Source organism: Papio anubis, chromosome 13, assembly GCF_008728515.1.
Source record: "Papio anubis isolate 15944 chromosome 13, Panubis1.0, whole genome shotgun sequence".
Lineage (NCBI taxonomy): Eukaryota > Metazoa > Chordata > Mammalia > Primates > Cercopithecidae > Papio > Papio anubis.
The window spans coordinates 60,182-82,060 of NC_044988.1; the positions used below are offsets into that span (position 1 = coordinate 60,182).

Here is a 21,879-nt window from a genome sequence, read left to right on the forward strand (position 1 = left end):
TGGGCTCTCATACACTCTGTTACCGATGATCAGAAACCAGATCCTTGTCACAAGAAATAACAGCTCCCATTTGTGAATGAGTGCCTTGACATTGAGGTTTATCCCACAATGGAGAGTTGGTTAAGAGGAGGTGGTCTCTCTGTGCCTCAACAATATGTGTGTTCTGACAAAATCAAATCACCAGTCCTGCAGACCCACAGATCTCACAGGCTCAGTGTGACCCACCAGGGAATGCTGCTTCCATGAGCTGCTGGCCGCCGTCCACGGCGTTTCTAACTGTGACAACTGCCACAAGCTGCCTCTGCTGGATGTCAAGCAGGACTAAGCTTTGTGCGCTGGGTCTTTGCCCAAATGTCCTTTTTAGTAGGGTGATGTGATCCAAAGGGGTTTCAGGCTGATACACAGAGATCTGGAAAGGTGCTATGGTTCAGCTCTTCCTTCTGTCATGTTGACAAGCTCTGGTGCCCACCCATGTCCAGACTGGGCCCTGCTGTCATGACTGAGGGCAGAAAACGGAGGATCTGTCTGTGCCTGGGAATCCTTGAGTTGGGTGCCTGAGTCAAAGCACCTCCCATCACCTTTAGAATGGCTCAGAATATTCTTGGAGATATTTTGCTTGTACTCAAGAGCAGTTATCTTGGAAATTCAGTGTGGTAGAGTAATTAAAGCACAGACTGCTGGAGCGTGACTCCTGATACCAGTCACTAGCTTGACCGTGCGCAAGTTACTCACTCTCTCTACACCTCACTTTCCCCATCTGAAAATGGGAAAACAGTAGGACATACCTCAGGGCCATTGTGACATTTAAATGCATTAATAGATGTAAATTTCATAGGACAGGCACTTTACATGCCTACCACTTACGAAGAATTATCTAACTCTTAGCTGTTATTCTACAACAACTTTAGAAAGGGTGTTTTATTGTCTGAGGATAATATTTGTAAGCCACAGAATTTCTCAGGGTTTGCCAGCTTCTTTGAACATAGGGCATTAGCAAACTGACACAGCGATGGGTCTTGGTCTATTGGGCGTATAGGTGAAAGATTCTATTTGAAAAGTTTCTGGGTTTCCATACTGTAAACTCTGTTTTGTGAGTTAACTCCACGTCATTTTGAAATTTTGCAGACTCCTCTCTCCACACATGTGCACTAACATGTGACTCCACAAGCGCCGGCATGCGTGTTTGATCAACGCTCCATCTCCGCTGTCCGGAATGGTGCTTTGGGACACAGTAGATGCTCAACAAACATCTGTAAATCAAAAATTTAAATACCTACCTTTGGTCTAAGTGAACACAACAGGTTTTGACGTGTTCTTTGGTCAACATTATCTGAGTTTTCACAAGACCTCAGTATACTTGGCAAAGCATTTCACAAGTGATGGGCAAGGCATTCAGCATTTAAAAGTGAAATGCACAGAGCATTCTACTAGATGCTGCTGCTCTAACGAACCCAAGTTTCTGCTGGAAATTTGCAGAATTGTGATTCTTAAACCATGGAGTTCTCATAAGCCAAAGAGATTGAGTGAATTTTTGGAAAATGTGCTCCTTAAGGACAGGGCCTGAGTTGATGCAACTGGCTCTGCAGGACACTCCTACCCCCGAGTGCCCTCACTGTGAGAGAGGCCCTTCATGGTTTCTGATGATGGCGTTGGCTCCCCAAACTAGGCTCTCAGGCCCCCTGGTCCCCAAAACAAGTATTAGGAATAACCAGGACATTATTGCAGAGAACTGGCATTAAGGCACAGAGGCCTATGGAGTCCCCAGGCACAGGTGATGCCATAATCTGTACCTACCGGGTCAAGCATGAAGAGGTCCACGCCTTGCCCTGTGGAGAGAGCCACCAGGGTTGCACTACCGTACAATGCATAACCTGCGGCCACAATATTGCGGCCACACTGCAGGGCGTCCTTTTCAGAAGGCTCATCCTCTGAGGTCTGCGGAAGAGAGAAGAGAAATGCCATGTGTTATTGTTGTCTCCTGGGCTTCAGTCTCCTCAAACCACTGAAGGAAGCGCAGTTCTTAGAAATTTAAGCTGCTACGGGCCGGGCGTGGTGGCTCACGCCTGTAATCCCAGCACTTTGGGAGGTGAGACGGGCGGATCACGAGGTCAGGAGATCGAGACCATCCTGGCTAACACGGTGAAACCCCGTCTCTACTAAAATACAAAAAATAGCCGGGGATGGTGGTGGGCGCCTGTAGTCCTAGCTACTCGGGGGCTGAGGCAGGAGAATGGCAGGAACCCGGGAGGCTATTTGGATATACATATTTTAAAACATTTTTCCCTTCTCTTGGGTTCCAAGATATAACCTTGAAGCAAACTGCAGAAGCCTTTTCTCTTAGCTTTAAAGTAGCTCCCTTTCTCACCACAATACTCCCTGCACATTTAGCTAACTGCATGCTAGTATCTATTATGTGCCTTCTTAGAAGTTCCAGGAGGTAATGTTGAGACAGACAGACCAAACATGGAGACCTAGCTGCAAAATTCCAGAGATTACTTCAATGTGGCTAATTAACAACTCAGCCATTGTTGAGACGATGTCAGCCTGAGGTCCAGGTGGATTGGCACCAAAGATAATCACAAAAACAAGACACAGAGATAACGGCACTCAGCACAATTCCTGCATCTCCTCCTTAATCAAGTTTTCCTCTTTTAAACCCCTTCCTTCCCCTGAAATAGTCAAAGTGGTTGCTTTGATGGGAATCTGCCACTTCCCCTTTACTAGTTGTGGTTAATAAAGTCTCTTTCTTTCTACCCGGCCTCACTCTTGTTAGCTGGACTCTGCAGGCAGCGAGCATGTGGACCTGCATTCAGCTACAATTTTAGTGGCCCATACAGTGTGCTCTGGGGGCCCAAGCCCACGGTCTGGTTTCTACTGGGCAGGGCCTAGGGCTGCCTGTGGGCTCCGGCTGCTTGTGGCTACCTGAACCCTTGGCCGGAACGCTAGGGAGTCTCCGGCAGCTGCCTAGATGCTTCTGTCTTGGGGATCCTCTCTTTCTCTTCCGGCTGCAGTGCCTGCTGCCTCCAATGTCTCACTGGTGCAATGAAAGTGACTTTAGAGAAGTGACAAACTTTGGGATTTGGAAACTTTGAAACTTTGGAACTTGGTGAGTTAATCGGAGTGCATTTGACCACCGTCTGCCTCTTTTTGGGTGTCACTGGGGCTCTGCTCTATTTAGACTTGGCCGCTAGTGACACCATTTGAGCATTTTATGCATTTGTATTTGTGGCAGCCTTGGCGCCTTGCTGGGTTCAGGCTGTTCCAGGGCAGGGGTGGGGAGGGCACTGGAAACTGAGGTGAGGGATTTGGAGCTCTACTCAGCCCTCCCTCCCCCAACTTCTTCCAAGTCATCCTCCTGATTATCTTGGAGCCACCTACAGCCTTATTCCTCTTGGCCAAAAGCACCCATAGCTCCCTCCGGCTGGAAACTGGTGACTTGCAAAGGTGGGAAGGGTTCATCCCACACCATGCAGGTGTGGGGTGCTGAGGCTCTCCCTGACAGGAGATAAACCTGGCTACTGACTCCTTGCCTGGCAGTGGCTGGAAGGCTCACAAGCCTCCCCTCCTTCCTTTCTCTTTCCTCTTCCTTCCTGTAAAACGTGACCTTTCTCCTCTACATCTCTCTCTTTTCTTTTTCTCATTTCCTGTCCAATCCAGGGGTTCGCCTTGAAGGAGAAAAACAGTTTCCAACATCACAGCCTCTGATTTTGTCATCTTCTTTGGGACTGGTTACATATTCTGGCCCATTTTTGTGCACATTTTAAACTGATAGGCAAATTACAACAGGAAAAATTCAGAGTTCAAATAGTTAACCTTCACTGTGGAGTTCAGTAGAATCTTCTTTAGCTCCCTACCTTCCTCTCTTTTCGGCCTGCTTTAAATCTGCTGTTATGAAGCTGCTGGTGCTGAGACAAGACTCATTGTTTATGGTCTAAATCGAATATAAACATTGAAAACTCATTTGAAACTGAACAGAAAAAAAGGATAAAAGATTTAAAAAGAAAAAACCAAACTGCCATAGAGACTGCTTTGCCCAAAATCGGCTGCCAGCTTCCCTTGGATTACCTACCAGGGCAAACAAAGTTAGCCGTGTGAACAGCTTCCAGTTTTGTCAGAAAATAACGTGGAGCCAGCCGTCTTTCATAGGTCAGTGAGTTCGTGATGCTCTCTCATGGCTAGAGTTCTCAGATAAAAGCTCTTCGATCTTTGTTTGTGTATGAATGTACACATGTTTAGATATGTAATGTACATGTTATAGTTATGTTCTGTGTCGCGTCTAGCATGCTACCAAACTGGCTTATAAGTAATGAGTACACATAAATTAAGTTCAAATGCTTTCCAAGTTCACATGAATATTTGATAAATGAAACTGGCTTCAAAATTATTTGTAAAATAAAAACAAAAATGCCTTCAGAGTCGTCAGCATACATTTGTATCTAAGCAAATAAATTTTATATTTGCCTCTGTCAAATGTTTGAAGTGTCAGGGTTTGGCACAAAGATTGTAAGACTATAACCCAACCAAACACAGAGCAATCTTTGTGTAATTTTTTGACAAATAAGAATAAGTTAGGATTGTTAGTTCAATGAAAGCAACGGAATCCTCTGAGTTACTGGCAGAATGCCCATGGATTTACTCTGAGGCTCTTTCTTAGGTGTTCACCTAATGTTCGGACTTTATAAATGGTTAACAGTGAATAACTTTAAATAATGACTAACTTTGTATAATACCTGTTTTCCAAAAGAATCTAGATAAACTTAAAGATTAAAAAATTAAATACACATAAATGAAATATATGTAAATATATGTTTGTAAGTGGATTTTTTCTATAATTTAAAATCTTAAAATTACTTTAAATTAAATAATAAATGCTTATTGAATGTCTGGGTCATTTCCAATTTTTAAAGAATTATAATAAATTATGGGAATAATTTACAATAAAATATAGGAAAACATGGTTCTAAAATTGTGAAATGACTTCATCTATAAAATGCTAACATCTGACAAACAGTTCAGGACTTCTTGCTTACTAAATTTCCACTAAAATTTAAAATTAGTAGAAATAATAATTCTAATGACTATATAATTCTATAAATTGTATCCTTTTTTTATTTTTATTTATTTTTTATTTATTTATTTTTTTTTGAGACGGAGTCTCACTGTGTCTCCCAGGCTGGAGTGCAGTGGCCGGATCTCAGCTCACTGCAAGCTCCGCCCCCCGGGTTCCCGCCATTCTCCCGCCTCAGCCTCCCGAGTAGCTGGGACTACAGGCGCCCGCCACCGCGCCCGGCTAGTTTTTTGTATTTTTAGTAGAGACGGGGTTTCACCATGTTAGCCAGGATAGTCTCGATCTCCTGACCTCGTGATCCACCCGCCTCGGCCTCCCAAAGTGCTGGGATTACAGGCTTGAGCCACCGCGCCCGGCTGTATCCTTTTTTTAAAATAATTTTATAGGCCGTGCACGGTGGCTTACACCTGTAATCCCAGCACTTTGGGAGGCCAAGGCAGGTGGATCACGAGGTCAAGAGATCGAGACCATCCTGGCTAACACGGTGAAACCCCGTCTCTACTAAAAATACAAAAACTAGCCGGGCGAGGTGGCGGGCGCCTGTAGTCCCAGCTACTCGGGAGGCTGAGGCGGGAGAATGGTGTGAACCCGGGAGGCGGAGCTTGCAGTGAGCTGAGATCGCACCACTGCACTCCAGCCTGGGCGACAGAGCCAGACTCTGTCTCAAAAAAACAAAACAAACAAACAAAAAAACCTCAGAATCATATCCCGGACGTTCGGCTTTGCTGTGTCTTGCTGCTTTCAGCTTTTTCTCCCCTTGAGAAGGCCTGAGAGGATAACTCTCTCATTCAGCTTTTTCCTCAACCCTTGTGACCTTTTTCCTCCAATTTTATTATCATGGCCTGGCACTAAAATGTTTTATCTTAAAGGTCTAGAAAAGCAATGTTTTCCTACATTATTACCTGATTCTGTACTTTCCTTGATATGTCTAAATTTGTCAACATAATTAGAAAGCTTCTCATGCGGTTGCTAAGAATTATGTATTTCCCTGATACACTCCAGGTTTCCCTGATACACTCCAGGTTTCCCTGACACACTCCAGGTTTCCCTGATGATACACTCCAGGTTTACACTCCAGGTTTCCCTGACACACTCCAGGTTTCCCTGACACACTCCAGGTTTACACTCCAGGTTTCCCTGACACACTCCAGGTTTCCCTGATACACTCCAGGTTTCACTGACACACTCCAGGTTTCCCCACACACCCAGGCCCCTGATGACACACCCAGGCTCCCCTGATGATACAGTCCAGGCTCCCCACCGGACACACCCAGGCCCCCTGATGATACACCCAGGCCTCCCCTGATGACACCTGCCCCCTGACACACCCAGGCCTCCCCTGATGACACACCTGCCTCCCTGATGACAAGGTGTCCAGGCCTCCACTCGACACACCTGCCTCCCCTGATGACACACCTGTGTTTCCCTGGATGATACACTCCAGGCTTCCCCTGATGACAAGCAGTCCAGGCTTTCCCTGACACACCCAGGCCTCCCCTGATGACACAATTCCAGGCTTCCCCTGATGATACACCTTGGTTTCTCCCCTGACACACCTGTGTTTCCCCTGACACACCCAGGCTTACACTCCAGGCTTCTGACACACCTACAGGTTTCCCCTGACACACCCAGGTTTCCTGACACACTCCAGGTTTACACTCCACGTTTCCCTGACACACTCCAGGTTTCCCTGATGATACACTCCAGGTTTCCCTGATACACTCCAGGTTTGACTTCCAGGTTATCCAAATAGGCTTCCCCTAAGGAGAAGCAGCTACACTGCAGGTTTTTCTTTCCCTGTCTGGTAATTGGCTTAAGAAACAACACTTTACATTTTATCAAAATAAGTCCTATGTTGTCTTTATTAGGTTTTAATTGCTTAGAAAAGCTGAGATCTGAAAGGATTAAGGTTTGTGCATCCATAACACCTTCTGTATTGCCTTTTATTTGTTTGTTTGTTCGAGACAGTCTTGCTCTGTTGCCCAGGCTGCAGTGCAGTGGCGCTATCTCAGCTCACTGCAACCTCCGCCTCCTAGGTTCAAGTGATTCTCATGCCTCAGCCTCCCAAGTAGCTGGTCCAACATGCCCAGCTAATTTTTGTATTTTTAGCAGAGACAGTGTTTAGCCATGTTGGCCAGGCTGGTCTTGAACTCCTGGCCTCAAATGATCCACCCGCCTCAGCCTCCCGAAGTGCTGGGATTACAGGTGAGAGCCACCACGCCTAGCCTGGATTGCCTTTTAAATCTTTCGATTATCACTCCGGTTAAATGAGCAACTATTGTTTAACAGTGATCTACAGTTCTGTTTTAATCAATTGTGTTGAGCCTTTTAACATCTTTGACATTTTCAAAATTGAATCCTAAATTCAGTTTCTGACTTTCTGCTGGGGTTTACCAAACCTATAAAAATTAATCACCACGAGGTTTTAAAATCATTTTACAGGTTCCAGTCAAGTCAAAGTCTCTAGGATCACGACCTCCAGTCCCTAAAAAAGGCCCCTATTATTACCTAATCCTTGTGCAGTTAAGCTACAGGGCTTCGACTCCAGGTTGCACATATTCCATCTGAAGAAGGCATCGACTCCTGCCAGTATCGACACTGAACTCAGGCCAACCAAAGCCTTGTCTCTGGATCCAGGCAAAGGTGACAATCAAAGTCACCTGCTTTAATGAGACACAAAGACAGCCCTGTAGTCAAAACCAGTAAGATTAATGTATTAATTTTGCCTCTGTCTAAATATGATTTATTCAGTGCCTTAATACCAAATAATTAAAATGCTTACAACTACTTAAAATCTCCTTTCCTGTCATTCTCAGAACTAGGCTGGGCTTACGATGGTTTAAAACGTTGCTACACCGGGCACGGTGGCTCACGCCTGGAATCCCAGCACTTTGGGAGGCCGGGGCGGGCGGACCATGAGGTCAGGAGATCGAGACCATCCTGGCTAACACGGTGAAACCCCGTCTCTCAGAACTAGGCTGGGCTTATGATGCTTTAAAACATTACTGATTCTTTATATTTTGTTTTACCTCCAGAACTGAAACTATTCAATCCCCCCAGGCCTAAGGACTATCGTGGAAGAAGTGAGCATCTGAGATAGTAAGGGCCAGTCTCGTGGGATCAAATTAATTCAGAGCCTCCAAATCCAGGACGGACACACAGAGGCTTCGACAGCTGAACAAAATGCTTGCATTTGTGCAGGTAAGTGCTACTAGCCAAGCTCACAGTAGCTCAATGTATAGATTTGTAGGTAAGTCAATTTTGGAACTTTGCCTTTTGGCTTTGGGTTTTTGGCTTTTACGTTGCTTAAAAGGGGTGTTAAGGTTAATGAGTGCCTGCCCACCTCCACTCCCATCTGGCCTGGAACATTTAACTGGCTTTCACTGTCTTAACATGATGGACCCAGGGAAGGTAACCACACCACCCCAGCATCCATATGGGACAAAATAAAAGCTTGGCCATCAATACTGCCCCTGGAACACCCGGACAAAAAAGAGAGAATATCAACTAAAATAAAATCCTAAGCCTCTCAACAGACGGAATGGACCTGCCTCTTGGCTGAAGGAAATCCCCAGATAAACTGAAAACGACTTCAGGCCGCGTTAGGAAGCAGGCTCAGACATGCCTCCCTAACCTCCCCCACGTTTTGGAATTAGGCACAACTGAAAACCCTAAGATTGACAAAATAGACTGTTTGTCACAGTAAAATACCCAGTTAGAAATGGGACCTAAGGCCACGCCAGGCCAGGGCTAGTCACTCACTCCTGCACTTGAAGAGGAAGCCGTGTCCTAACTGCCACAGGTTTTTCTTTTTCTCCAGCAGCCAAACAAGCGCCGGCCTTCGGATCAGCCAACTAACTCGCCCCCAGCCTCTTGTTCCACCAGCCAAGACTACAGCTTTAATTAGACAAGAGACTAATTTCAGTAGCTCTCCTGATAAAAGACCACCAACCATGGGCCAGGTCTGGCCAGTTTACAGAAAGCACCGTGTGCCTTTATGTCCTAGAAAGAACTTGACATATAGGGCCTAAATGGAACACATTTGCATGTTAAGTCTCCACCGCAAAATAAACATGGGTCATACATGCGTATTTATTCAATACACATATGTCAGGACCATCTTCATAAATACTCATAGCTCCTCCTATAATCTGTTAAATATGTGTGTGTGTGTGTGTGTGTGTGTAGTCTGTTTGTTTTGAGAGGGAGTCTTGCTCTGTTGCCCAGGCTGGAGTGCAGTGGTGCAATCTCAGCTCACTATAACTTCCACCTCCAGGTTCAAGCAGTTATCATGTCTCAGCCAAGTAGCTGGGACCACAGTCACAGGCCACTGCTCCCGGCTGATTTTTTTTTTTTTTTTTTTTTTTTTTTTTGAGACACAGTTTCACCCTTGTTGCCCAGGCTGGAGTGCAATGGTGTGATCTCAGCTCCCTGCAACCTCTGCCCACCGGGTTCAAGCAATTCTCCTGTCTCAGCCTCCTGAGTAGCAGGGATTACAGGCGCCCGCCACTGTGCTCAGCTACTTTTAGGTATTTTTAGTAGAGATGGGGTTTCACCATGTTGGCTAGGCTGGTCTCAAACTCCTGACCTCAGGTGATCTGCCCACCTCGGCCTCCCAAAATGCTGGGATTACAGGCGTGAGCCACCCTGCCCAGCCTGTTAAATATGTATATTTTGCCAACCTGTTGTCAAGCCCCACAGGAATCCCAGATGTAATTGACAGTGGGGACCATGATGTATAATTAAAACTAAATGCTGTACATACTTCCTGAATAACTCCCAAACATATCCTCAGCTCCACAAGACACAGAAAAGCAAACTGGTATTTTGTCTTAATCCCACAATGTCTTTAAATCATATGACTTTAGATATCCTAACTACAGCCCAAGGCAACACTTGTGCATGAATTAAGGCTGAGAATTAGATATCTACCAGATTATTCTCACAATATAACCCAAACTATACAGGCCTTAAATACTCATATTTCTGCCGTAGATTCCCCCTCTCAAGACTCTGTAACAGCACGGTTTAGTCAACTTTCTAATACATAGAAGACTCTCATATACAGTATCACTGGCACTCTGCTTACTGTTCTCTTTGGTTGCTATGGATTGTTTGTTTGTTTGTTTGTTTGAGAGAGAGTCTTGCTCTGTCACCCAGGCTGGAGTGCAGTGGTATGATCTCAGCTCACTGCAACCTGCACCTCCTGGGTTCAAGCAATTCTTGTGCCTCAGCCTCCTGAGTAGCTGGAATTACAGGTGTGCACCATCACGCTGGCTCTGGCTAATTTTTGTATTTTTAGTAGAGACGGGGTTTCACCATATTTCCCAGGCCGGTCTCCACCTCCTGGCCTCAAGTGATCCACCTGCCTTGGCCTCCCAAAGTTCTGGGATTACAGGCGTGAGCCACCGCACCTGGCAAGGTTGCTATGGATTTTATTGCTGTTGTACATTTTATATGGAATGAAGGACAAGTTTTCAGAATTGAAAATTTCTGTGTGATCTGTGAACACCCAGCATTACATAGCAACAAAGACTTTGCAGGTGTACTCAGGGGTTCAGATTTCAAATAGGGAGATCACGTGGACCATCCAGGTTAGATTAGTTCAATCTAATCCAATGAGTTAGCAGAAAACTCTGGCTGGGGGCAGGAGAGATGAGGCAAGAGGGGGGAGGATGCCAGAGATTCAGAATATGCCACCTGGAACCTAATGCCACGCCTGACATTTGTGTTGCACCCAGACTTTCAAAACAAGATCCCAGCTGTCCTTCTGTGTTACCCTCCCAGGAATGCCAGAGAGCAGGCAGAGGGAGAACCGCCGTTCCAGTCCTTCTAACGGGAGCCCCAGGCAGAGAGAAGCTGGTGGTTTGCTACGGTGGCTTTTCTCATTGGTGAGAAGACAGAGGGTAGGACTCCAAACACACAGCTCTCAGCCCAGGAATCTTCCAGAGACCTCCACAGGAAGGAGGTGCGAAATGTCCGCCTGTCTACTCACCTTTCTGTAGATGGCAAAGATGGTTCCGATGGAGGCCAGGCAGTCAATGTTGGAAGATCCATCCAGTGGGTCAAAGCAGACCACGTATTTCCCCTAAATCAGAGAGGGAAGCACCAACTGGTCAGCACATCTTCCCATCAGCACAATTGCTCCGTGTCAGGGCTGTGCGCGGCAGAGCACACCGCATCGAAAAGAAACTGAGAACCACGCAATATCCTTATCAAAAAACACCACGACTTACGGAGGGCAGGGTGCCGGCTTATACACAAATGCTCGTCTGGGTTTTGTATCCGTCTCTCCTGTCTGATTCAAAGACCAGAAGATAAAGTGGGTGCGGTCTTGAGAGACCCACGTCCCCCACGGCCACCCAACTCTGCCGTCCCTGGCAGCTCCAGCCGTCGAGGGAAGTCCGCAGGCCCTTTTCCTAGCCCCCTGTGTGCAGGGTCCTGAGAGACCCGTAGTGAAGGGGACCAGAGCCCCCAGGTCAACTAAACACGGGTAATGCGACTTCCGGTGAAATGAGGTCATTTCCCCTCCACTCAGTTTAGTTCTCCCTGACTTTCCAGTGAGTATTGGCCTAGCTTCATTTGAGCTTTGTTTCTGCTTTTTTTTTTTCTTGCTCAGCCAGAGGAGAAAAGTTAGATAATCTGTAAACTTGGAAATTCCCCAACATCTGTATAATAATCCAATTTTCAAAAAATAATCCAGTTTAGCCCATTCATTCATGCATGAGTTCAGCAGACACACGCTGAGCTTCCAGCACACGCTGGGAACTGTTCAAGGCCCGGGGTTTGTTTCCGGGGGGCGGCGATCCCGGCAGCGGGGCTGGATTTCCTGGCACTGACCTTCCGGTGGGAGAACAGACAGAAAACGCACAGGTCAGCACACACACGCAGACTGTGGCACGTGCCCTAAGGAAACCCACGCAGGCTGGGGGCTGCTGGAGAGCCGTGAGGGGCCACATTTGACGACAGGCCTGACTAGAATTAAGAGATGAAGAAACACACAGAGACCTAGACAGCAAATTTTCTTTTTGTTTTTTTGTTTTTGTTTTGTCTTATTTTCTCGACAGAGTCTCACTCTGTTGCCCAGGACGGAGTGCAGTGGTGTGGTCACAGCTCGGTGCAGCCTAGAGATCCTGGGCTCAAGCAATCCTCCCACCTCAGCCTCCCGCGTAGCTGGGACTACAGGTGCACACCACCATGCCGAACTAAATTTTTATCTTTTGCATCTTTATTTATGTTGCCTAGGTTAGTCTCAAACTCCTGAGCTCAAGCAGTCCTCCCACCTCAGCCTCCCAAAGCCCTGGGATTGCAGGTGTGAGCCACTGCGCCCATCCTAGAGACGAGAATTTTTGGCAGAGAGATCAGCAGGTTTGGAGTATTCAAGAGCTGGCATGGGCCAGGCGTGGCGGCTCAGCCTGTATCCCAACAGCTTGGGAGCCTGAGGCAGGTGGATCACCTGAGGTCAGGAGATCGAGACCAGCCTGGCCAACATGGCAAAACCCAGTCTCTACTAAAAATACAAAAATTAGCTGGGCGTGGTGGCGGCGCCTGTAATCCCAGCTACTCAGGAGGCTGAGGCGGGAGAACTGCTCGAACCTGGGAGCTGAGAGCGCATCATTGAACTCCAGCCTGTCCAGCCGGGCAATAGAGCAAGACTCTGTCTCAAACAAATAAATAAATAAAGGAACTGGCCTGAAGACCCATGTGGCTCAGGCCAATCGGAGAAGACAATGGTACATCAGACTGGAGAGAGAAACAAGGGTCGTATCAACTGAAACTGAAAGTTGGAAGTAATAGGTGTGATGTAGCTTAAATTATGTGAGATGAGGGTGAAAGTGCCTTGTGCAGTACCTGGCATAGAGTAGAGGTTAAATAAATTTGGCTTTATCTTCTTTTCCATTCCTCCAGCTAATCACAAAGAAATGGCCTCTTGGCCGGGCGCGGTGTCTCATGCCTGTAATCCCAGCACTTTGGGAGGCCGAGACGAGTGGATCATGAGGTCAGGAGATCGAGACCATCCTGGCTAACACGGTGAAACCCCGTCTCTACTAAAAAATGCAAACAACTAGCCGGGCGAGGTGGCGGCGCCTGTAGTCCCAGCTACTTGGGAGGCTGAGGCAGGAGAATGGCGGGAACCCGGGAGGCGGAGCTTGCAGTGAGCTGAGATCCGGCCACTGCACTCCAGCCTGGGCGACAGAGCGAGACTCCGTCTCAAAAAAAAAAAAAAAAAAGAAATGGCCTCTTGTCTATTGACTGTATTGCAGCTGAACATTGATTGAACCTTTTAGCCATCAGCAAACCTCTCTGAATAACAAGCTGTGTGTGAACCCACAGTGAATGCAGACCCTGCCAGCCGTGCCTGCGTTCACCGGCTTCACATCCTACAAGGCAGGAGCACAGGAGGCTGGACCAGTCTAACAGCTTGTCAGACACGAAGAAATCTCTGCTGAAACTAACCCCTCGCAAAGTGCGGGCTGGGGGTGGGGGTGGAGATGAGAAGGCCGGGGGAGTGCGAGGCTGTATAGTACAGCTCTTCCCTGGACTCCACAAGGTTAAGCCCCCAAAAATGTGGCACTTGTTACTGATTAAGTGAACAGCCACGAACGAGCGTCCACTGAGGCGGCTCCTACATCCCTCGGAACTATTTCCTGAACGAATCACTGACTACTGTGGAGTCTTCTTCACTAGACGGCACAAGATTTCCAACTAGAGAAGTATGCAATCGTTTGTTTCCAGAAAACAAATGTTAGGAAATAGAGGAAAATCTCGGGAATTAAAGAAAAGCAAGGCAGCTTATTTCTGGCTCAGTGTCATCATCTACTGGCCAGTGCGGACACCGCAGCCCCAGGACGCACCCTCTTCTCCTTGGCGGTGATGATGGCGTCCTTATTCTCCTCTGAGACCAGGACGCAGGTGCTATAGGAGGATTGGAGCATGTTGATCACCAGGGAATTGGATAGCACGTCCAGTTTCTTCACCTCATCTCCCGTCACGTTCACGCTTCCTGCGATTCCATACCTGAGGAGACAAAAGGCTAAATGAAGTCACTAGGGGGTCTTAACTCCAGCAAAGAGCCGGGGACGCTCAGACGCCAGCAGGGCACTTCCCTCTCGTTCTGCGTCTCTGGAGTCTCCAAGTCACACGTGCAGAAGAAGGCGATGATGCCTCGCAGGCTGCCTCTCAGCCTTGCCTCCCTTACACCTTGGAGTCGTTGTCATACTTTCTTAGCCTGCCAGTGAGATGAGCCAGGATTCGGTCTCACTAAAACACAAATCCACGCTCAGCACAGGGAGACGGAGCAGACGGGGGGTTCATCAAATCAGGCCCATCGCCATAACTGAGGGCTCCACAAGTAAAGGGCCGTGGCCTCCAGCCCTGGAATTTCTATTTTATTTTATTTTAATTATTTTATTTTATTTTATTTTTTGAGAAGGCGTCTTGCTGTGCCGCCCAGGCTGGAGTGGAATGGCATGAACTCTGCTCACCGCAAGCTCCGCCTCCCGGGTTCACACCATTCTCTTGCCTCAGCCTCCCAAGTAGCTGGGACTACAGATGCCCACCACCACGCTCAGCTAATTTTCTTCTGTATTTTTAGTAGAGACGGGGTTTCACTGTGTTGGCCAGGATGGTCTTGATCTCCTGACTCTGTAATCTGCCCGCCTTGGCCTCCCAAAGTGCTGGGATTACAGCGTGAGCCACCGCGCCCGGCCAACCCCTGGAATTTCAAGCCTTTGTGGATTATCCTCACACAGTGCCCTGCTGGGACAAATTAAAATTGCCCTGTGGTAGCCTGGTCACCTTGAACTGAGAACTTGAACTGAGAAGGAAATTTGGGGGCAGACTTATTTCATTTGTTTCTTCACTGCCATCCCAAGCAATGTAAGAGTGCTATTATGAGAATTCTATGCTGGTCAGGGACGGGGGCTCACGCCTGTAATCCCAGCACTGTGGGAGGCTGAGGCGTGTAGGTCACTTGAGCCCAGGAGTTCAAGACCAGTTTGGGCAACACAGTGGGACCCTGTCTTTACAAAAAAATACAAAATGTAGCTGGACGTGGTGGCACACACCTGTAGTCCCCGCTACTTGGGAGGCTGAGATGAAAGGATCACCTAAGCCGGGGGAGGTGGAGGTTGCAGTGAGCTGTGATCACGCCACTGCATTCCAGCCTGGGCGATGGAGTGAGAACCTCAAAAAAAATTCTATCTAGAGGCTTTGGGTTTTAGAGTATTCATAGGCAAAGTTCTCCCCATTTCCACCCTTGCCCCTTTGGGGGTTCTCAACACAGCAGCAGGAGGGGCCCTCCTAACGTGCCCTCCAGTCTCACCCAGAGGCAAAACCCAAGTCCCCAAGCAGCTGTCAGGCACCACCGTGGAATCTCTGTGCCCGGGTTGGCATGGCTGCCCGTCTCGCTCGTCCTCACAGGGCCTGCCCCAGCCTCTGAAACCTCCAAGGCACACACCTGCCTTGTGGCTGCCCACTGGCCTTGCTGCCCCACCTGGGACAGTCCTCCTCTAGAGCCCTGCGGCGGCCACGCCAGCCACGCCTTGGCTCCAGGATCATCTCTCAGTGGTGCCTTATCTGGCCGTCTCTCTAGAGCAGCATCCCCGGTCCCCAACGTCCTACTTGATGCATTTTCTCTGCCCTGACCACCATCTAGCTCCTGTTTATCGTCTGTGAGCTCCACAGTGGCAAGAATTTTTCTTCCACTTTGAGGGAAGCCGCATCCTTCATGTGTCCACCTGCACCCCTGCAGCGAGGCTCAGCCACCCTCTCACGTTCCAGCAGCCACAGATGTCCCTGGGCCAGCACCCAGCGAGGGGCTCCGGTCCTTCTCGCCTTCACTAATGGCGTTCCCACCACAGCAGTGCCCAGCTTTCTTCCTGCTCTTCCTCCTTTTCCTCTGGGACACCTCCCTGGTCCTCTCAAGTGTGCCCCATACACCAGACACACCTCATCATCCCTCCTCAGTGCTCACCACACTCACGGACCAGCTTCCTGCTGCATGACCTGCTTGCAGAGGGCAGGATCCGTCCTTCTGTCTGTTTCTGCAGTCCCCGGACACACAGCACGTGCTCCATGTCTGTTCACTGAGTTATGAGGAAAGGATGGCAAGAAAGGAATTCCCTTCCCTCCTGTTGTGAATGCCATTTATTTGTGGAAGGAAATCTCAGGTGGTTCTAACAAGCAGCCAGGGTTGAGAACGACTGACCTACCCTAAGCAGGGAACAAACTCGTTTCCCACCCTCTCCCCTGAACGGCACCCCCACTCACCCCGCAACACAACCCCCACCCATGGCACATCGTTTGTGTCTGAGGAACCGTGATGTGAGCAGTCAGCTGCCTTGGAAAACACTCCTCACCCCGAAGACTGTGCCTCCTGGTCAGGACAAAAGCAAGCAAACAATAGCAGCCACAAAACTAGGTTGATGGCATCTGCGTTTCAGGGGACCACAGACGCAGGCCCTTGTTCGACACAGAATCTGGATGCACCTGCCGCTGCAGAATGAACAGCCGGCCCAGGCCTGCGGTGGGCAGAGCTGAGAAACAGGCTCCGTCCTGCGCTTTGCAAATCCCCCTCATCCGTCTAACCCCACCCCTCGGCTGACCCCCTGCACCCTCCCTCCAGGTGCTGGGCAGCACCCCTCCCCCTGGAAAGAACGGAAACGCACCGGGAGATGTGAGTTCCTGGCAACAGCTTCACCTGCGATGATGGGCGAAAGGGGCTCTCTGGCCTGTAGGACAGTGTCTCGCAGAGTTCTGACTGGCACTAAAGCTCACTGACAGTCTCTAAAGAAATGTTCCCCCATGGCCATGAGAGAGCCAAGGAGAGGCCCTGGACGGGTACTCCAGCCTCTCCTGTTCCCACCGTGAGGAGAAGAGGAAAGAGAAAGTGAAAAGGAGACGCTCGTAACTTTTAAATTGCATTCCCGGAGCCTGTGCTAGAAATGTCTGCCCAGAATGAGCCAGGGGCTTGCAGTGCCCGCCTGGGTGGTGGTGGGGGTGTGAGACAGGCCTCATACAGCCTGGCTGCTGCAGGATGGAGGAACGCCCTTTCCCTCCCTGGGAAGCAATGCCAGGGTCTTTTTAAAAATAGCCCAAGTATCTTCTTAGAAAGAAATAATTTCTAGCCACTGGGCTTCCCCTGCTGCCTCCCTGGGTGTCTGCTACACAGGGGCCAGGGAAGGATGCTGTCTGAGTTGGCAGAACATGGGGTCCCGGCTGGGATATGGGGCCCCTGCTGGCCCCAGGACCCTGCCCCAGCCGCCCAGAGGCTTCCATTGGCTGCGCCTGCCACCCAGTGGTCATCGACGGCTCAGGCACAGGCAAATCTAGTCTGAGCTTGGAACGGTGGTAGTGACAGGCACTGTGCGTGTGTTACGGGGCTGGCACAGTTGAAGTCGTCATCACAGGCACTTGCTATCTCTGCAACAACCCTGAGAGTTAGGGGTGCTAGTATCCTCTCCATTTCACAAAGGGAGACTGAGGTCCTAGGGAGAGTAAATCACTGCCCATTAGCACACGATAGGAAACGCCAAGTTAATAAGCACCTTGATTATCCAGTTCCTAGGACCACTTTGTCTCCTTGCTCAGCTGCTGTAAAGTCAGTTTTGCAGCAGATAAGCAAGACCCCTACCACGGCAGCCACCGGCTGGCCAAGAGCCCTGCACAGAGGAGGAGCCCGATTCGTGTGGTGAATCGCCCTGAGATGGGCTCAGGCAGCTGGGCTGAGGATAGCAGCGTCCGCACAGCGAGAGGCAAAGTCCCTGTCTACCATCAGTCGGCAGGGCTCTCACCCACAGGAGCAGGACAGGGTGCCGGCTGCCCTCACATTCCGGAAGCCGCTTCAATGCAGAGGGTGGCTGTTACTGCCAAATGAGGTAAAAACAGAGCTGGAGCGTCACACACACAGGAAAACACGAGGATAAGGTGTCGTTAACCTGGGTCCTGCTACTGGGTCCCCACCCCTAAATAAACACAGTCTGTGGTGATCAAATGATAATTACATCTTGTCATCTAATGCTATCGCTTTTTGTGTTAAAAGCACTTAATTGTTCAGAATAAATATTTTAAACGATTGGACTTTGTTAGCTCTTCAGTTTGAATCTCTTTTGTCCCCAAAAATATGTGTTCCTTCAGCTCCTGAGAGGACCTCCCCTGGAATTACTACAAGGGAAGCCCAGAGAAAGCTCGGTCTTTTGTTTGTTTGTATGTACGTTTTGAGACGGAGTCTCGTCCTGTCACCCAGGCTGGAGGGCAGTGGTGCGACCTCAGCTCACTGCAACCTCCACCTCCCGGTTCAAGCGATTCTCCTGCCTCAGCCTCCTGAGTAGCTGGGACTACAGGCGCCGCCACCACACCCAGCTATTTTTTGTATTTTTAGTAGAGACAGGGTTTCACCATGTTGGCCAGGATGGTCTCGATCTCTTGACCTCATTATCCACCCGCTTTGGCCTCCTAAAGTGCCAGGATTACAGTCATGAGCCACCGCGCCCGGCCGCCGGGTTCTTTTTATCAGACTTAAACTGGTCACTGGGCTGTGACCATCAGCAGTGTAATGTGAGCTCGGCCTCATCCGTGCTTGGATAAAGCACCGAAGCGAACCTGGGGAAGAAGCCTCCGCACTCGCCTCCCAGGACCAGCGCCTCCCAGCTTCCTGCACACCGAGTGGAGGTGAAGATAAAGAGTCACAGAGAAGAAACAAAGCATGGAGCCAGCAAAACACTCCTTCAGGTGACGAGAGAGCAGAGGCAGGCAGGGGCTCCACCAAGCTTCCTGTGTCGCGAATAATTTCCAGCTCCTAACACTAAGCAAAGCTTATTGCGGTAAAACGCTCATGTCTGCGAAAGACGTAAAGAGATGTTTCAGGTCATCCCTCTACTTCTTTGTGCCAGTGAGACTCTCTCTGTGCAAATACAAGTCATGATAACACGATACATATTTTAATGCAACAAGCCACTGCACTTGGTATCATTATAGTAACTGGAAAAATTACATGTATATTTCTTCATAGCATGTTTTCGTTCCTTTCTTAAAACAAGTCAAAGGCCCGTTACCAAAGCACACATGGTAGGAACTGGAAATGCAGCTCCCATCGAGGGCACACAGGCCAATAAGCTTCGGACCCAGTGTCCTGCCTCCCACACCCCTGCCTGGGCCTGAGGTGCTCTGGGCCCTGTGCCCGCTCCCCCGGACTCACAGGTGGGCCAGGCCGGCCTTGCGCACGGCCGAGGAGATGGCTTTGATGGCCGTCAGCATGGAGTTTAGCAGCTGGGTGAGCTCCCCGGTCCCTTTGGCCTGACGCCCCTTTTCCATAACGTAGCGGGTCAGGGTGAGCATGTCAGTTTCGAACGGGCTTCTGTCCGTCATTGTGGCTGGAATGCTTCAAATCCTTTTCTGCCGGCAGGAAACCTTGCTTACCTCTGAGGGCTGCGGCTCCGCAGTGTGGGAGCCGATAAGAAATCTGTGCTGGTCCTGCCAGGACCTCTAAGGAAAAGGCCCAAAACACATGACTCAGACAACTGCTGCGGCCCTCAAGGAACTCCCTCTGGCCTGGGGACCGTGGCAGCTGCCAGGGAGCCACAGCGGTCTGTAAATAGGACGGGCTGCCTAGAAACAAGGAGCTGCTTCTCCAGCTGAGCCCCCCTTTCAGGACACCAAGAAGCCACCACTCAGGCACAGGTGGGAGGTGAGAAACCCCGTTGATAAAAAAAAAAAAGACACATAAAACGCTCTTATTCCAGGCTCCAAAGGATTATCCACATACAGCGACTGCAGAGCCTGGCTCTCCCGAGGGCGAGGAGGCAGACTGGCAGGTTCCTCATCTGGGACATAGGTCACGTAGTAACGTAACGGCAACCCCAGAATCCCTGTAGCCAGGGTTTGGAATAAGTCTGGAAAGAATGCTTTTTATTTCCAATAAGCGTGTGTGACCAGTGGATATCCACAGCAGAGATCCAGATCTGGAGGAAAACTATTATATTCCTAGCACAGTTCCTGGCACCAGTGTTATTTTGTCACTATCTGTGGATGTCCACTTTTGTAACAAAAATTGCTTATTATAAAGGAAACACTAAAGAAGTAGATAAAGAAAAACCTCCTCACCACCAGCCCATCCTCCCACCCCACTCTCCAGCAATCACGGCTCCTAGGGCTGGTGGCGGTCTGAGCAGCCAGTAGGCACTGGCCGGGTGCGTATGGTGGTGGAAGCACTTTCTCTAGGGCCAGCCAGGCCTGGCTCTGAGTCCCAAGCCAGCTATCTGTTGGTTGCATGATTTGGGAAAGTTATTAAACCCCTTGGAACCTCAGTGGTCTCACTCTTAAATGAGTGAGACACGAAGCATCCACCTTGTACAGTGGCTACAATGAGATGTGCCTGGTATAGTAGGTGCTCAGTACTTTGTTACCTATGATTGCCCTTCCAGCCTTTCAACGTGCACACAACTATTGTGCAATTGTACATAATCTCATTTCGCAAAACAGTAGAACATGCACATTTCTCTGAAGGTTTCTTCCCCTGACAGTTACGTCAATTAGAACGTGTTCAGCTGCAGGTAATAGAGCACCTAGAGCAATTTACACGTGGGGGTTTATTTCCTCACAGGCCACGAGTGCACTAGGAGGGGGCGGCTGGCATTGGTTCATTCGGCTGTTCGTGGTTCCGCTGGGGCCCCTCTCTGCCTCGTCTCTGTCATCCCTGGTCTGCTGGATTGTGCCCCTTGCTTGGCAGCCCGTGGGCACAAAATGTCACTGCCGTTCTGAACACCTGGCCCCTGTTGAAGATGGGGAACAAGGGCAGCTCCAACCACATCCGTTCCCTTTTATTAGGAAAGAACAATTTCCCCGGAAGCCATCCTCCCACCCCCGTAGACTTCCCTGCGTACAGGGTCGGCCAGATCAGGGTCACGTGGTGATGCCCCCATCAGGAGCTGGGCGCTGGCATTGGATCAACCAAACTGGTTGAGGAGGGCAACCAAGTGGTTGAGATGGGCATTGGTGCTCACAATTTATGTGGAAACTTTCAGATAAAACTAAGATCTACCAGCAGTTCTTACTATGCAGGTTTAAGATCCCAAATATAGATACATTATTTACATATTTTTTTTAGTTCCAGAAAGCAGATATTATGGGAAGATGTCCAAGTCAGCACACCGAGGCTTGCTTCATTCCAGCGTGTGGACATTCAGATAATTTAGGTAAGTTTGCTTTTCAAATAGTAACGCAACAAACATCCTTATGTTTGGGCAGGTGCTTCAGTCAGATACAACCCCAGAAGAAGAATTGCTATGTGACAGTGTTCTAATTCTTTGCTGGGGGCGGGATCTTTATTTGCCAAGGAATATGCCACCTCTTAATAGAACAAATACAGGATCCCATACCCTTTTTGTGATTTTCATTCAATCTATTTCAACTTTCAACGCTGAGGTGAATGGACAGATGGAGAGAGATGACACCTCTAGCTCAATGTGTGGCACACATTAACCCACCCAATTATTTGATCCAGTAGTGCTATTTCTACAGATGAGGAAACTAGGCCTTCCTAGGGATAACACAGCTACTAGCTGGAATCTCAGCCCAGAGCTACCTGAGGCCAGAGTTCTTTCTTTTATGTGATACTTTCTTTTTTTTTTTTGAGACGGAGTCTCGCTCTATGCCCCAGACTGGAGTGAGTGGCGTGATCTCGGCTCACTGCAAGCTCCGCCTCCCGGGTTCAAGCGATTCTCCTGCCTCAGCCTCCTGAGTAGCTGGGATTACAGGCGCCGCCACCACGCCTGGCTAGTTTTTTGTATTTTTAGTAGAGACGGGGTTTCACC

The 21,879-nt window shown here is 49.1% G+C and overlaps 1 protein-coding gene across 1 annotated transcript in view; it reads right to left on the reverse strand.

The window, feature by feature from the left end:
• Positions 1 to 20,099, reverse strand: part of FBP2 (fructose-bisphosphatase 2) — a 35,960-nt gene extending 15,861 nt beyond the window's left edge. Inside the window, exons 1-4 of the mRNA XM_003912004.5 lie at positions 19,266 to 20,099; positions 13,924 to 14,086; positions 11,064 to 11,156; positions 1,795 to 1,935 (exon numbers count right to left, since the gene is read on the reverse strand). Of these exons, the coding sequence (XP_003912053.1) occupies positions 1,795 to 1,935; positions 11,064 to 11,156; positions 13,924 to 14,086; positions 19,266 to 19,435 (567 nt within the window). The 5' untranslated portion in view covers positions 19,436 to 20,099. The remainder of the gene's footprint in view (positions 1 to 1,794; positions 1,936 to 11,063; positions 11,157 to 13,923; positions 14,087 to 19,265) is intronic.
• Between the last annotated feature and the right edge of the window lie 1,780 nt (positions 20,100 to 21,879).